At 25.8% G+C, this 18,207-nt stretch overlaps 1 protein-coding gene across 1 annotated transcript in view; it reads left to right on the plus strand.

Annotated features, from left to right (window-relative positions):
- The window catches only part of mfr (ferlin family C2 domain-containing myoferlin misfire), a 37,835-nt gene extending 24,537 nt beyond the window's left edge, over window positions 1-13,298 (plus strand). The window contains exons 10-16 of the mRNA XM_075303776.1: window positions 1,695-1,832; window positions 1,897-2,048; window positions 2,119-2,255; window positions 2,357-2,538; window positions 5,933-6,053; window positions 12,143-12,597; window positions 13,100-13,298. Of these exons, the coding sequence (XP_075159891.1) occupies window positions 1,695-1,832; window positions 1,897-2,048; window positions 2,119-2,255; window positions 2,357-2,538; window positions 5,933-6,053; window positions 12,143-12,597; window positions 13,100-13,274 (1,360 nt within the window). The 3' untranslated portion in view covers window positions 13,275-13,298. The remainder of the gene's footprint in view (window positions 1-1,694; window positions 1,833-1,896; window positions 2,049-2,118; window positions 2,256-2,356; window positions 2,539-5,932; window positions 6,054-12,142; window positions 12,598-13,099) is intronic.
- The last annotated feature ends 4,909 nt before the right edge of the window (window positions 13,299-18,207 follow it).

Genomic DNA, 18,207 nt, shown 5'->3' on the forward strand with positions numbered 1-18,207 from the left:
ATTTTTGATATGACATTTTTCCAAAATTTCTTTTTTGTAGAAATTTTTGCTAAATTTTCGTTTTTATTTGAAACTTTTTCAAAATTTCATTTTTATAAGGTATTTTCTCAAAATTTGATTTCTATATTAAACATTCTCAAAATTTTATTTCCATAGAAATTTCCTCAAAATGTATCCCTATAGGAAATTTTGTTAAAATTTTGTAAAGAAATTTCTATAGGAAATTTTGTCAAAATTGTATTTTTTATAGGGAATTTTGTCGAAATTTTATTTTTAAAGGAAATTTTGTAAAAATTTCTTTTTTATAGGAAATTTTGCTAAAATTTCATTTTTATTTAAAATTTTCTCAAATTTTCATTTTTATATGAAATTTTCTAAGAATTTCATTTCTAAAGGAAATTTTCTCAACATTTTTCGCAAAATTTATTCCTCTAAGAAATTTTGTTAAAATTTTGCAAAAAATTCATTTTGATAGGAATATTTGTCGAAATTTCATTTTTATATGATATTTTGTTAAAGCTTAATTTAATAGGATATTTTGTCAAAAATTCAGTTTATAGGAAACTTTGTCAAAAATTTAATTTTTATAGGAAAAATTTTCAAAATTTAATTGTTACAGGACATTTTCTAAAAATTTAATTTTTATAGGAAAGTTTCTCAACATTTTCTGAAAATTTCATTTCTATAGGAAATTTTGTCAAGACTTCATTTCTATAAGAAGTTTTCTCAAAATTTAATTTCAATTGGAATTTTCCTGAAAATTTAAATTCTATAGGAAATTTTCATTTCTATAGGAAATCTTTCCAAAATTTTTATTTAAATAGAAACGTCTATTAAAATGTCAATGATAATGTCCTATATATTGTCAAAATTTTATTTAGAAAGGAAAATTTCTAAATAAATTAAATTTCTGTAGAAAATTTTATAAAATTTTTTTACCAAACTAGGAAACTTTGTCAAAATTTCATTTCAATAGGAAGTTTTTTGAAAATTTCAATGCTATAGGAAATTTCTAAAAATTTTATTTGTACCGGCATTTTGTTCAATACTTCATTTAATTATGACATTTTGTCAAAATTTCTTAAAAAAAACTTTTTTTTAATTTCACTTCATTAGGGAACATTGTCAAAATTTCATTTCAATACGAAATTTTGTCACAATTTCATTCCTATATTAAACTTTCTGAAAATGTTTTTTGTTTACAGGAAATTTTCTGAAAATTTCATTGGTATAGGAAATTTCTAAAAATTTTATTTGTACATTGTGACAAAATTCCTTTAAAAAAAATTGTTTAAATTTCATTTCATTAGGGAACATTGTAAAAAATTCAATTCTATAAGAAATTTTGTCACAATTTCATTTATATATTAAACTTTCTGAAAATGTTTTTGTTTACAGGAAATTTTCTGAAAATTTCATTGCTATAGGAAATTTTTAAAAATTTTATTTCTTCCGGAATATTTTATCAAAATTTCATTACAATAAGAAATTTTATGAAAATTTCATTTCTATAGGAAATTTTTTAAACATTTCATTTCTAAAGGAAATTTTTTGAAGATTTCATTTTAATAGCAAATTTTCTGAACATTTCTAAAAAAATTTCTAAAATGTGTTATAGTTTCATTTCTCTAGGAAAATTTCTCAAAATGTCATTTGCATAGGAAATGTGAACAAAATTTCGTTTATATTTTCAGGGAGCACAATTTAGAGATTTCCGTGTTTAATCGCCATTTGTTACGCGATGAGCCAGTTGGTTCCACTAAAATTGACATTGAAGATCGTTGGCGTAGTAAACACAGGGCTACTGTTGGCATTCCAAATGAGTTTTCAAGGTATTGTTTCTTTCCTTTAAGTAATTCGGACAGTCAAAAATTATCAATTTTTGTTTTATTGTAGCTTTGGCTACAACAAATGGAGGGACTCAAAAACACCTAGGCATATCCTACAAGAACTTTGCATAAAAAATGGTTTAAAAATACCTTCCTTTATACATAACGAAATACATGTTGATGGCAAGATCTTAGAAGATGAAACGGAAATTGCTACAGGTTTTCCAGAGAATTCATTTTTATATCGATAACTTGTCCTTGATTCTTTGATATTTAATTTTTTTTCCAGATGAAGACCTACAAGAACGTCTAAGCTTGACCGCTCTCAAAAACCTTCAACATTTACCATCATTTGGCTATCAATTAATTCCCGAGTATGTAGAGACTCGTCCTTTATATCGTCCTGAATGTCCTGGCATTGAGCAGGTAATGTGAAACTCTTTGGGATTTGCTCCATTTCATTCGACCAATTAATAATTTTTATTAAATTTTGTATGGCTAACCCCAACAATACCTGATACCTAAAGGGAAAAATACAATTGTGGGTGGAATTATTCGATGGCACCATTAGTCTACCACCGGTCATTGATATCACACCGCAACCTCCAGAATTGTATGAATTACGCGTCGTTATTTTCGGTGTCAGCGATGTGCTACTGGATGAACGAAACATTTTTGGGACTGCCATGAGTGATATCTATGTGAAGGGGTGAGTAGTTGAGATAGAAATGGGATAGCTAGGAAAGTGGAATGGACAATCGTGTAGGGTTGGCTCATATTAGCTATAACGGTGAGTGCTTCAAATGCTAGCAGTTGATAATGATATAAGTATCTCTATAGACAGACACAAATACAATTGAAAACATTTCCTACAAAAATGAAAATTTTTGAACAATTTAATCTAGAAATGAAATTTTGACAAAATTTCCTATAGAAATGAAATTTTGACAAAAATTACCTATAGAAATGAAATTTCGAAAAAAAATTCTTATAGAAATGAAATTTTAACAAAATTTCGATTAGAAATGAAATTTTAACAAAATTTCCTATAGAAATGAAATTTTGGCAAAATTTCCTATAGAAATGAAATTTTGACAAAATTTCTTATAGAAATGAAATTTCGAAAAAATTTCCTATAGAAATTAAATTTTGGCAAAATTTCCTATAGAAATGAAATTTCGAAAAAAAATCCTATAGAAATGAAATTTTGACAAAATTCTTATAAAAATGAAATTTTTGCAAAATTTCCTATAAAAATAAAATTTTTACAAAATTTCCATTAGAAATGAAATTTCGAAAAAATTTCCTATAGAAATGAAATTTTGGCAACATTTCCTATAACAATTAAATCTTTACAAAATTTCCATTAGAAATGAAATTTCAAAAAAAGTTCCTATAGAAATGGAATTTTGGCAAAATTTCATATAGAAATGAAATTTTAACAAAATTTCCTATAGAAATGAAATTTTGACAAAATTTCCCATAGAAACGAAATTTTGAGAAAATTTCCTATAGAAACGAAATTTTGAGAAAATTTCCTATAGAAATGAAATTTTGACAAAATTTCCTATAGAAATGAAATTTTGAAAAAAAATTCTTATAAAAATGAAATTTTGGCAAAATTTCCTATAGAAATGAAATTTCGAAAAAAAAATCCTATAGAAATGAAATTTTGACAAAATTTCCTATAGAAATGAAATTTTGAAAAAAAAATTCCTATAGAAATGAAATTTTGACAAAATTCTTATAAAAATGAAATTTTTACAAAATTTCCATTGAAATGAAATTTCGAAAAAATTTCCATTAGAAATACAATTTCGAAAAAATTTCCTATAGAAATGAAATTTTGACAAAATTTCCTATAGAAATGAAATTTTGGCAAAATTTTCTATAGAAATGAAATTTTCGTTTTGTTTTGTTCTTTAACCATTGTTGTTGGTTTTTGATTTCAGCTTAAAACCATGTATTGACTAAACTACAAGTGTAGCTTAACGAACAGAGGAAAAAAATGTTTGTCAAATTTATTTGGGCAAAGCCCTATAGACTGCAAGATGGTTGGATGGACGCACGTTTCGGAATTTCCACATTCTTCATCAGCATCCTCTAATTGCAGCAAAACTATCAACCAATTATCAGAATAAATTCAGGCAGTTCATTAAACCCAACAATGAACCACACTTGAACCTTCCGAAAAAAGGTTTTACACGATAGCCGAGTTATGCAGAAATAAATTCGTACAAAATTTCCTATAGAATTGAAATTTAAAAAAAAAATCCTATAAAATTAAAATTTTGACAAAATTTTCTATAGAAATGAAATTTTGGCAAAATTTCCTATAGAAATGAAATTTCGAAAAAAATCCTATAGAAATGAAATTTTGACAAAATTCTTATAAAAATGAAATTTTTGCAAAATTTCCTATAAAAATGAAATTTTTACAAAATTTCAATTAGAAATGAAATTTCGAACAAATTTCTTATAGAAATGAAATTTTGGCAAAATTTCCTATAAAAATTAAATCTTTGCAAAATTTCCATTAGAAATGAAATTTCGAAAAAATTTCCTATAGAAATGAAATTTCGGAAAAAAAAATTTCCTATAGAAATGAAATTTTGACAAAATTCTTATCAAAATAAAATTTGTACACAATTTCCATTAGAAATAAAATTTTTACAAAATTTCCATTAGAAATGAAATTTCGAAAAAATTTCCTATAGAAATGAAATTTAAACAAAATTTCCATTAGAAATGAAATTTCAAAAAAATTTCCTATAGAAATGGAATTTAAACAAAATTTCCATTAGAAATGGAATTTCGAAAAAATTCCTATAGAAATGGAATTTTGGCAAAATTTTCTATAGAAATGAAATTTTAACAAAATTTCCTATAGAAATGAAATTTTGACAAAATTTCCCATAGAAACGAAATTTTGAGAAAATTGCCTATAGAAATGAAATTTTGGCAAAATTTCCTATAGAAATGAAATTTTGGCAAAATTTCCTATTGAAATGAAATGTTGGCTAAATTTCCTATAGAAATGAAATTTCGAAACAAAAATCCTATAGAAATGAAATTTTGACAAAATTTCCTATAGAAATGAAATTTTGAAAAAAAAATTCCTATAGAAATGAAATTTTGACAAAATTCTTATAAAAATGAAATTTTTACAAAATTTCCATTGGAAATGAAATTTCGAAAAAATTTCCATTAGAAATGAAATTTCGAAAAAATTTCCTATAGAAATGAAATTTTGACAAAATTTCCTATAGAAATGATAGAAATAAAATTTTGACAAAATTCCCTATAGAAATGAAATTGTGAAGAAATCTTCAATAGAAAAAAAAAATTCTATAAAAATATTGACAAAATGTCCGTTGCAAATGAAATTAAAAAAACTTCCAAAGTTTGACAGAATTTCCTATAGAAATGAAATTTTGACAACATTTCCTATAGAAATTAAATTTTGGCAAAATTTCCAACAAAAATAAAAGTTTGATAAAATATCCCATAGAAATTAAATTTTGGCACAATTTCCTATAGAAATAACATTTTGACAAAATCTCCAATAGAAATGAAATTAACAGAAAAAAACTTCCCAAAGAAATGAAATTTAAAAAAAAAATCTATAAAAATGAAATATTGACCAAATATCAAATAGAAATGAAATTAAAAGAAAAAAATTTCCTAAAGAAATGAAATTTTGACAAAATTTCTATGGAACCGAAATTTTGTCACAATTGCCTATAGAAATAAATTTTGGACAAAGTTTCCTATAGAAATGAAATTTTGACAAAATTTCTTATAGAAATGAAATCGTGACAAAATTTCCTATAGAAATTTAATTTGGATAAAATTTCCTATAGAAATGAAATTTTGACAAAATTCTCTATAGATATGTGCTTATGAGAAAATTGAAAAAGAAAAAGATTTTCGTGCTTAATGATTTGTTTATCGATAATGGAATTACCCTTACCGTTTTCTTTTCAACTCGTATCTTGGTATTCTACGCATATATATTTATATGCATATCTGTGGTTTTCTACGATGATTGATTTTGTTGTTACCATTTCATGTCGCCCACCTTTTTAATGATGTATCTGCAGCTGGTGCTCTAATCCTGACGCAGCCCAAATCACTGATATCCATTACCGATCATTGGATGGGGAGGGTCAATTTAATTGGCGAATGGTATTCACCTTCAAATATTCCATCATCGAGGATATGGTAAGCGAATAATAGGTTTTTTTTTTACAAAAAATAATGACTTCTAATTAAATTTAATTGCGAATTAATCAGTTCTTCGGTCCATAGCATTTTGTAGTAGTACGCCTGGTCCGTCCTATGGATTCGCAAATGGAAGATGGGACAAGGGAATGTGATAATTAGTACCGAAATATTAGAATTAATATTAAATATCATTTTCCCATAGCTTCTATAGGAATTTAGGACACTCGTGGAGACTAATTTTTTTTTAATTTTATGGATATTGAAAGTATCGCATTCATTTTTAAAATTTAAAATTATTTTAATGGAAAAAATTAAGTGAATTTCAATTTGCCAAATTATGTTAATAAAAGTTTTACAAAATGTTGCAGTGAAATGGAATTTTGACAAAATTTTCTATAGAAATTTAATTTGGAGAAAAATTCCTATTGAAATGAAATTTTGGAAAAATTTTGTACAGCAATAAAATTTTAAAACAAATTTCGCACAGAAATGAAATTTTGAAAAAAATTCCCATAGAAATAAAATTTTGAGAACTTTTTCTTTAGAAAAGAAATTTTGAGACATTTTCTAATAGAAGTGAAATTTTGACAAAATTTCCAATGGAAATGAAAGTTTGAGAAAATTTTAAGAAACAACCCTATAGAAATGAAATTGTGAGAAAATTTCATATAGAATGAAATTTTTGAGAAAATTTCCCATAGAATGAAATTTTGAGAAGATTTCCCGTAGATATGAAACTTTGAGAAAAGTTCCCACAGAAATGAAATTTTGAGAAAATTTCCCATAGAATGAAATTTTGAGAAAATTTCCCATAGATATGAAATTTTGAGAAAAGTTACCACAGAAATGAAATTTTGAGAAAATATCCTATTTAGATGAAATTTAGAGAAAAATTCTTATAGAAATGAAATTTTGAGAAAATTTTCCATAGATATGAAATTTTAATAAAATTTTCTATAGAAATGAAATTTTGGTGAAATTTCCCATAGAAATGACATTTTGAGAAACTTTCCTATAGAAATGAAATTTTAAGAAAATTTTCCATAGATATGAAATTTTAATAAAATTTTCTATAGAAATAAAATTTTAATAAAATTTTCTAATAGAAGTGAAATTTTGACAAAATTTCCAATAGAATGAAAGTTTGAGAAAATTTTAATAAATAACCCTATAGAAATGAAATTGTGAGAAAATTTCATATAGAATGAAATTTTTGAGAAAATTTCCCATAGAATGAAATGTTGAGAAAATTTCCCATAGATATGAAATTTTGAGAAAAGTTCCCACAGAAATGAAATTTTGAGAAAATATCCTATAGAAATGAAATTTTGAGAAAATTTTCCATAGATATGAAATTTTAATAAAGTTTTATATAGAAATGAAATTTTAATAAAATTTTCTAATAGAAGTGAAATTTTGACAAAATTTCCAAGAATGAAAGTTTGAGAAAATTTTAATAAACAACCGTATAGAAATGAAATTGTGAGAAAATTTCATATAGAATGAAATTTTTCAGAAAATTTCCCATAGAATGAAATTTTTAGAAAATTTCCCATAGATATGAAATTTTGAGAAAAGTTCCCACACAAATGAAATTTTGAGAAAATATCCTATTTAGATGAAATTTAGAGAAAATTTCTTATAGAAATGAAATTTTGAGAAAATTTTCCATAGATATGAAATTTTAATAAAATTTTCTATAGAAATGAAATTTTGGGGAAATTTCCCATAGAAATGACATTTTGAGAAACTTTCCTATAGAAATGAAATGTTAAGAAAATTTCCTATAAAAATGAAAATTTGAGAAAACTCCCTATAGAATTGAAATTTTGAGAAAATTTCACAGAAATCTTTCACACAAACAGATAGACGGACAATGTATCATGAAGGAGGATATTTTATAAAATTTCCTATTAAAATGAAATTTTGAGAAAATTTCCTATAGAAATTATATTTTGAAAAAATTTGCTATAGAAATTAAATTTTCTATAAAAATAGAATTTTTAAAAAATTTCACATTGATCGGCTATTTTGATAAAAATTTCCTATAGAAATGTAATTTTTAGAAAATTTCCTATAAAAATGAAAAAAATGAAAATTTCCCATAGAAATTACATTTTGATAAAATTTCCCATAGAAATTAAATTTTGATAAAATATCATAGAAATCTTTCGCACAAGCAGATAGACGGACAATTTGTCATGAAGGATGACATTTTATAAAGTTTCCTATTGAAAAGAAATTTTGAGAAAATTTCATATAAAAATTATATTTTGACAAAATTTCCTATTGCAATGGAATTTTTAAAAAAGTCCACATAGATATACAATGATGAGAAAATTTCCTATAGAAATGAAATTTTGAAAAAACTTCCTATAGAAATGAAATTTTGACAAAATTTCCTATAGAAATGAAATTTTGACAAAATTCCCCATAGAAATTAAATTTTGAAAAAATTCCTATAAAAATAAATTTTTGACTAAATCTCCCATAGAAATTAAATTTTGACAAAATTTCCTATAGAAATGAAATTTTGGTAAAATTTCCTAAAGAAATGAAACTTTAGCAGAATTTCCCTATAAATTACATTTAAAAAAAATCTCCTAAAGAAATTTGAATTTGACAAAATTTCCTATACAAATGAAACTTGGACAAAATATTCTATAAAGAGGGCATTTACAGAAATTTTCTTGTAGAAACGAAATTTTGCAAAATTTCTAATAAAAATATAATTTTTACAAAATTTCACATTGATATGAAATTTTTACAAAATTTCCTATAGAAATGAAATTTTGGTAAAATTTCCTATAGAAATGAAATTTTGGTAAAATTTCCCTAAAAATTGCATTTTGAAAAAATCTCCTACAGAAATTTGAATTTGACAAAATTTCCTATACAAATGAAACTTGGACAAAATATTCTATAAAGAGGGCATTTTCAGAAATTTTCTTGTAGAAACGAAATTTTGACAAAATTTCCTATAAGAATAGAATTTTTACAATATTTCATTGATATGAAATTTGACAAAATTTCCTATAGAAATAAAATTTTGGTAAAATTTCCTATAGAAATGACATTTTGGTAAAATTTTCTATAGAAATGAAATTTTGGTAAAATTTCCAAAAGAAATGGAATTTTGGCAGAATTTCCCTAAAAATTACATTTTGAAAAAATCTCCTAAAGAAATTTGAATTTGACAAAATTTCCTACACAAATGAAACTTGGACAAAAGATTCTATAAAGAGGGCCTTTACAGAAATGTTCTTGTAGAAACGAAAATTTGACAAAATTTCCTATAAGAATAGAATTTTTACAATATTTCATTGATATGAAATTTTGACAAAATTTCCTAAAGAAATGAAATTTTGGTAAAATTTTCTATAGAAATGAAATTTTGGTAAAATTTCCAAAAGAAATGGAATTTTAACAGAATTTCCCTAAAAATTACATTTTGAACAAAATCTCCTAAAGAAATTTGAATTTGACAAAATTTCCTATACAAATGAAACTTGGACAAAATATTCTATAAAGAGGGCATTTTCAGACATTTTCTTGTAGAAACGAAATTTTGACAAAATTTCCTATATGAATATAATTTTTACAAAATTTCTCTTGATATGAAATTTTGACAAAATTTCGTAAAGGAATGAAATTTTCGTAAAATTTCCTATAGAAATGAAATTTTGGTAAAATTTCCTATACAAATGAAATTTTGGTAAAATTTCTAAAAGAAATGGAATTTTTGGCAGAATTTCCCTAGAAATTACATTTTGAAAAAATCTCCTAAAGAAATTTGAATTTGACAAAATTTCTTACACAAATGAAACTTGGCCAAAAGATTCTATAAAGAGGGCCTATGCAGAAATTTTCTTGTAGAAACGAAAGTTTGCAAAATTTCTAATAAAAATATAATTTTTACAAAATTTCACATTGATATAAAATTTTGACAAAATTTTCTATAAGAATAGAATTTTTACAAAATTTCACATTGATATAAAATTTTGACAAAATTTCCTATAGAAATGAAATTTTGGTAAAATTTTCTATAGAAATTAAATTTTGGTAAAATTTCCAAAAGAAATGGAATTGTAGCAAAATTTCCCTAAAAATTACATTTTGAAAAAATCTCCTACAGAAATTTGAATTTGACAAAATTTCCTATACAAATGAAACTTGGACAAAATATTCTATAAAGAGGGCATTTCAGAAATTTTCTTGTAGAAACGAAATTTTAACAAAATTTCCTATAAGAATAGAATTTTTACAATATTTCATTGATATGAAATTTTGACAAAATTTCCTATAGAAATAAAATTTTGGTAAAATTTCCTATAGAAATGAAATTTTGGTAAAATTTCCAAAAGAAATGGAATTTTAGCAAAATTTCCCTAAAAATTACATTTTGAAAAAATCTCCTAAAGAAATTTGAATTTGACAAAATTTCCTATACAAATGAAACTTGGACAAAATATTCTATAAAGAGGGCAAGAAATTTTCTTGTAGAAACAAAATTTTGTCAAAATTTCCTATAAGAATAGAATTTTTACAAAATTTCTTATAGAAATGAAATTTTGGTAAAATTTCCTATAGAAATGAAATTTTGGTAAAATTTTGTATAGAAATGAAATTTTGGCAGAATTTCCCTAAAAAGTACATTTTGAAAAAATCTCCTAACGAAATTTGAATTTGACAAAATTTCCTACACAAATGAAACTTGGACAAAAGATTCTATAAAGAGGGCCTTTACAGAAATTTTCTTGTAGAAACGAAATTTTGCAAAATTTCTAATAAAAATATAATTTTTACAAAATTTCACATTGATATAAAATTTTGACAAAATTTCCTATAGAAATGATATTTTGGTAAAATTTTCTATAGAAATTAAATTTTGGTAAAATTTCCAAAAGAAATGGAATTTTAGCAAAATTTCCTTAAAAATTACATTTTGAAAAAATCTCCTACAGAAATTTGAATTTGGCAAAATTTCCTATACAAATGAAACTTGGACAAAATATTCTATAAAGAGGGCATTTTCAGAAATTTTCTTGTAGAAACGAAATTTTGACAAAATTTCCTATAAGAATAGAATTTTTACAAAATTTCACATTGATATGAAATGTTGACAAAATTTCCTATAGAAATGAAATTTTGGTAAAATTTCCTATAGAAATGAAATTTTGGTAAAATTTTCTATAGAAATGAAATTTTGGTAAAATTTTCTATAGAAATGAAATTTTGGTAAAATTTCCCTAAAAATTACATTTTGAAAAAATCTCCTAAAGAAATTTGAATGTGACAAAATTTCCTACACAAATGAAACTTGGACAAAATATTCTATAAAGAGGGCATTTTCAGACATTTTCTTATAGAAACGAAATTTTGACAAAATTTCCTATATGAATATAATTTTTACAAAATTTCACTTGATATGAAATTTTGACAAAATTTCGTAAAGGAATGAAATTTTCGTAAAATTTCCTATAGAAATTAAATTTTGGTAAAATTTCCAAAAGAAATGGAACTTTAGCAGAATTCCCCTAAAAATTACATTTTGAAGAAATCTCTTAAAGATTCAAATATCTTTGGCAAAATTTTCTATACAAATGAAATTTGGACCAAATATTCTATAAAGATGGAATTTTCAGATATTTTCTTATAGAAATGAAATTTTGGTAAAATTTCCAAAAGAAATGGAATTTTAGCAGAATTTCACTAAAAATTACATTTTGAAAAAATCTCCTAAAGAAATTTGAATCTGACAAAATTTCCTATACAAATGAAATTTGGACAAAATATTCTATAAAGAGGGCATCTTCAGAAAATTTCCTGTAGAAATTAAAATTTGACAAAATAAAGAAAAAAGCCTTTGTATTCCATATACCAGTTAGGAACTTAACATCTGAACATTTTTCAGTTAGAGTTAACGGGAGAGAAGACATTTGTAATTCACATCCTGTTACTGGCAGTTAAAGCTACACGAAAAAGTGCGTTAATGGGATATATTTATGTGCATATAAATGACTCAAGATTATCGTTATCCTCAATTCACTCATATCGATGTGCTTCACTATCAATTCCATTTGCAGATGCTTGTCAAACGCAAAACTGGCCTTATGGACGAATATGAAAGTAAACAGCCACCCATTTTATTTCTACAAATCTGGGATGATGACATTATATCGAAGGATGATTTTTTGGGCTCCTTGGAAATTAACCTTTCTAATTTCCCGCAGCCATTTGAGACGGCCAAGAAATGTCAATTAGAGCCGCATGATAATTTAATGACATCATTACTTGCGCATGGACCACAAATGAATAGAATGGCAAAACCTGCTGGGCAACCGTTAAAGTTGGTGAATATTTTTCGTCATAAAAAAGTACGTGGATGGTTTCCTGTTCGAGGTTATATACCGGAATTGGGAAACAAGGCAGGATTAGCGGGTAAAATTGAATTGGAATTGGAGGTGTTAACAGAGAAAGAGGCCGCATTGTATCCAGTGGGTTTGGGACGCAATCCTCCGAATCCATTGCCAGAACCGAAGTAAGTTATTAAGAATTGGTTTGCAAAACAAATTTTGTAGAAAAATTAAAATTTCTTTTGTCATTAAACACATAACAAACAACAAGCAAGTGAGCATTAAAGGAGTTACCAAATATGGGTCTATCAGGCTATATATGGGTATAATAATTTTGTCAATATGTGTCGAATGCATAAAATCATATCTGTCGATCTAGCCAAGTCCGTCCTTCTGTCCTCTGCGATCCGTCTTTCCGGGCCAAATTTTAAAATCGATTGAATCCCTCGAGGATTATTATAGAAATCTTTAGACAAACACATAGACGGGCAATTTGTCGTAAAACGAATGTCATCCGACTGCTCGATGATGGAGATTATACCCATCATCGTTGATACGTTTGCAATAAATGTCAATTATTTTCTTCTTAAATAAATTGGATTATTTAAAATTTCGTTGAGTTTGACTATGTTTTTTGATTGGTTTTACATGTACATATAAATTCATTTTACATATTTTCTTTTATAGACGTCCAGATTCGTCCTTCAATCCTTTTGCAAATCCTTGGAAAAGCTTTAAGAAAATTGTGGTTCCCAGTGTATGGAAATATGTGTTGATTATTTTCTTATTAACAATTTTAGGAATTTCAATATTTATGCTTGTTGTCAATTTTCCAATTTTTCTAAAAACCTGGTCTTTTTAATAAAATAATTTATTGAAAGCAAAATTGTTTTTAATTTTATATATGGGTCATTTCATATCAAATGTTAGTCTTACGGTATAGTAGGTTAGACTAAAATACGATTTTTTTGGCCATCTCAAACCCTGGGACCTTTCCATCTGGCGCTAAAACAAATTCAAAAATGTCAATCATCGAAGCCATCACACGTTGTATGACGGTGGTTTTGCGCTATGTTGGGCAATTCCCGGCAAATCAGATGATTGAATATTCTCAAAATTTCATTTCTATCGAAAATGTTCTTAAAATTTCACCTCAAAATTTCATATCTATAGGAAATTTTGTCAAGATTTTATTTTTATAGATAATTTTGCCAAAATTTCTTTTCTAAACAAAATTTTCTCAAAATTTCTTTTCTAAAGGTAGTTTTCTCAAAATTTCATTTCTAGAGAAAAATTTCGTCTAAATAGGAAATTTTCTCAAAATTTCATTTCTATAGGAGATTTTGTAAAAAATTTATTGCTACGGGAAATTTTCTCAAAATTTCGTTTCATTAGAAATTTTGTCAAAATTTTATTTCTATAGTAAATTTTCTCAAGATTTCTTTAAGAAATTTCGTAAATTTCATTATTATAGGATATTTTCTCAAAATTTAATTTCTATCGAAAATTTTAGCAAAATTTCATTTCTATAGGAAATTTTGTCAAAATTTTAGTTCTATAGAAAATTTTGTCAAAAATTCATTCCTAGAGGAAATTTTCTAAAAATTTCTTTTCTATAGAAAATTGTATCAAAATTTCATTTCTATACGAAATTTTGTCAAAATTTCATGTCTACAGAAAATTTGGTCAAAATGTCATTTCTATAGAAAATTTTGTCAAAATTTTAGTTCTATAGGAAATATTGTCAAAAATTCATTTCTAGAGGAAATTTTCTAAAAATTTAATTTCTATAGAAAATTTTGTCAAAATTTCATTTCTATACGAAATTTTGTCAAAATTTCATGTATACAGGAAATTTAGTCAAAATGTCATTTCTATAGAAAATTTTGTCAAAATTTTAGTTCTATAGGAAATTTTGTCAAAAATTCATTTCTAGAGGAAATTTTCTACAAATTTAATTTCTATAGAAAAATTTTTCAAAATTTCATTTCTATACGAAATTTTATCAAAATTTCATGCCTACAGGTCAAAATGTCATTTCTATAGAAAATTTTGTCAACATTTTAGTTCTATAGGAAATTTTGTCAAAAATTCATTTCTAGAGGAAATTTTGTCAAAATTTTATTTCTATAAAAAAATTCATTACAATAGAAATATATTGTCAAATTTTCATTGATGTAAGGAATTTTCCAAAATTTCATTTCTATAGGAAATTTTGTCAAAATTTTATTTCTATAAAAATAGCTATTGACCGATAAATCATAAATACACTTTTGCAACGTTGCCTAAAAATTGCTTCAGATTTAAATGTTTTCCATATTTTTATACCCACCACCATAGAATGGTGACGGGGGTATAATAAGTTTGTCATTCCGTTTATAACACATCGAAATATCGATTTCCGACTATATAGTATATATATTCTTGATCAGGGAGAAATTCTAAGACGATATAACGATGTCCGTCTTTCCGTCTGTCTGTCTGTTGTAATCACGCTACAGCCTTCAATAATGAAGCAATCGTGCTGAAATTTTGCACAAACTCGTCTTTTGTCTGCAGGCAGGTCAAGTTCGAAGATGGGCTATATCGGTCCAGGTTTTGATATAGTCCCCATATAAACCGACCTCCCGATTTGGGGTCTTGGGCTTATAGAAATCGCAGTTTTTATCCAATTTGCCTGAAATTTGAAATCTAGAGGTATTTTATGCCCATAAAGAGGTGTGCCAAAAATGGTGAGTATCGGTCCATGTTTTGGTATAGCCCCCATAGAGACCGATCTCCCGATTTTACTTCTTGGGCTTATAGAAACCGCAGTTTTTATTCACTTTACCTGAAATTGGAAATCTAGAGGTATTGTAGGACCACAAATACGTGTGCCAAAAATTGTGAGTATCGGTTCATATTTTGGTATAGCCCCCATATAGACCGATCTCCCGATTTTACTTCTTGGGATTATAGAAATCGTAGTTTTTATTCAATTTACCCGAAATTGGAAATCTAGAGGTATTGCAGGACCACAAATATGTGCGCCAAAAATTGTGAGTATCGGTCCATATTTTGGTATGGTCCCCATATAAAACGACCTCCCGATTTGGGGTCTTGGGCTTATAGAAACCGTAGTTTTTATCCAATTTGTCTGAAATTGGAAATCTAGAGGTATTTTAGGACCATAAAGAGGTGTGCCGAAAGCGGTGAGTATTGGTCCATATTTTGGTATAGCCCCCATATATACCGATTTCCCGATTTTACTTCTTGGGCTTATAGAATCCGAAGTTTTTATCCTATTTGCCTGAAATTGGAAATCTAGAGGTATTTTCGGGTCATAAAGAGGTGTGCCGAAAACGGTGAGTATCGGTCCATATTTTAGTATAGCTCCCATAAGAACGATCTCCCGATTTAACTCCTTGGGTTTCTAGAAACCGTACTTTTTATCTGATTTGCCTGAAATTGTAAATATTCTGGTATTTTAGGCTCACAAAAACGTGTATCGGATTAAGTTTTTATCGGTCCATTTGGTAATGCCTCCATATAGACCGACTTCACTTCTTGAGGGTGTAAAAGGCGCGCTGATCATGAAAATTGCTTGAAACTCAATGTAAAATTTCCAGATTTTACTTACTTCAAATCAAGACGTTATTTTATAATGTTCTTGCACACTTACAAGAGATGTTAATGATTCCTCTAAAACTCAAACAAAAAAGGTTCTTACAAATCCAGAATCTGATATAGTCCTCATAGGTGAAATCTTTAAATTTATCTTCGGGAAGTTGAGGACACTTCTCCCCTCCTGAAATTTGAAAGGAAACCCTAATATTTGGTTCATGGTGGTGGGTATTTAAGATTCGGCCCGGCCGAACTTAGTGCTGTATATACATACTTGTTTTTACTAACATTGTGTTCCAATCCCAGGGCATTAGCCTGAAATTTTAAGTCTACAGTTTTTTGAAAGTCTCCCATATTCTTCCAAAGAATTTTGTCAAAAATTCATTTCTAGAGGAAATTTTCTAAAAATTTCATTTCTATAGAAAATTTTGTCAAAATTTCATTTCTATACGAAATTTTTGATCAAAATATCATTACTATAGGAAATTTTGTCATAATTTTAGTTCTATACGAAATTTTGTCAAAAATTCATTTCTAGAGGAAATTTTGTAAAAATTTCATTTCTATAGAAAATTTTGTCAAAATTTTATTTCTATACGAAATTTTGTCAAAATTTCATGTCTACAGGAAATTTGGTCAAAATGTCATTTCTATAGGAAATTTTGTCAAAATTTTAGTTCTATAGGAAATTTTGTCAAAAATTCATTTCTAGAGGAAATTTTCTAAAAATTTCATTTCTATAGAAAATTTTGTCAAAATTTCATTTCTATACGAAATGTTGTCAAAATTTCATGTCTACAGGAAATTTGATCAAAATGTCATTTCTATAGGAAATTTTGTCAAAAATTCATTTCTAGAGGAAATTTTCTAAAAATTTCATTTCTATAGAAAATTTTGTCAAAATTTTATTTCTATAGAAAATTTTGTCAAAATTTTATTTCTATAGAAAATTTTGTCAATATTTTATTTCTATAGAAAATGTTGTCAAAATCATATTTCTATCGAAAATGTTGTCAAAATGTCATTTCTACAGAAAATTTTGTCAAAATTGTAGTTCCAAGGAAATTTTGTCAAAAATTCATTTCTAGAGGAAATTTTGTCAAAATTTTATAAAAAATTTCATTTCAATAGAAATATATTGTCAAATTTTCATTGATGTAAGGAATTTTCCAAAATTTCATTTCTATAGGAAATTTTGTCAAGATTTTATTTCTATAAAAATGTTCATTTCTATAGGAAATTTCGTCAAATTTCTTAGTTTTGTTTTTTCTTTTCATATGAAATTTTCTTTCTTTTTTCTTTTCATATGAAATGCATTTCTAGAGGAAATTTTCTAAAAATTTCATTTCTATAGACAATTTTGTCAAAATTTCATTTCTATACGAAATTTTGTCAAAATTTCATTTCTATACGAAATTTTGTCAAAATTTCATTTTTATACGAAATTTTGTCAAAATTTCATGTCTACAGGAAATTTTGTCAAAATTTTATTTGATGTAGGGAATTTTCCAAAATTTCATTTCTACAGGAAATTTTGTCAAAATTTTATTTCTATAAAAATTTTCATTTCTATGGGAAATTTCGTCAAATTTCTTAGTTTTGTTTTTTCTTTTTATATGAAATTTTCTCAAAATTTCATTTCAATAGGAAATTTTGTTAAAATTTAATTGGTAAAAGAAATTTTTAATAATTTAATTTCTATAGGATTTTTTTTTCAAAATTTCATTTTTATAGGAAATGTTGTCAAAATTTCTTTAGAAAATTTTCTCAAAATTTCATTGCTATTGAAATTTTCTCAAAATTTCATTATACCGTGTCGCCACACTGTGGAATAGGGTATTATAAGTTAGTGCATATGTTTGCAACACTCAGAAGGAGACGAGTTAGACATATGGTGTCTTTGGCAATATTGTTCAGGGTCGGCCCCTGAGTTGATCTAACCATGTCCGTCAGTCCGTCCGTCTGTCTGTGAACACTTTTTTGTTATCAAAGTCTAAGTCGAAATTTAAATCCAATCGACTTCAAATATGTATTTTAGGCCAGAATAGAACCCTATTGATTTTAGAAGAAATCGGTTAAGTTTTAGATATAGCTCCATATATATATATATATTTCTCCCGATATCTATTAATAGGGCCCCAGAAGCCAGAATTTCAGCCTGATTTACTTTCAATTTTGCTCAAGAAGTGCAA

Source organism: Haematobia irritans, chromosome 4 (genome assembly GCF_050003625.1).
Source record: "Haematobia irritans isolate KBUSLIRL chromosome 4, ASM5000362v1, whole genome shotgun sequence".
Classification (NCBI taxonomy): Eukaryota; Metazoa; Arthropoda; class Insecta; order Diptera; family Muscidae; genus Haematobia; species Haematobia irritans.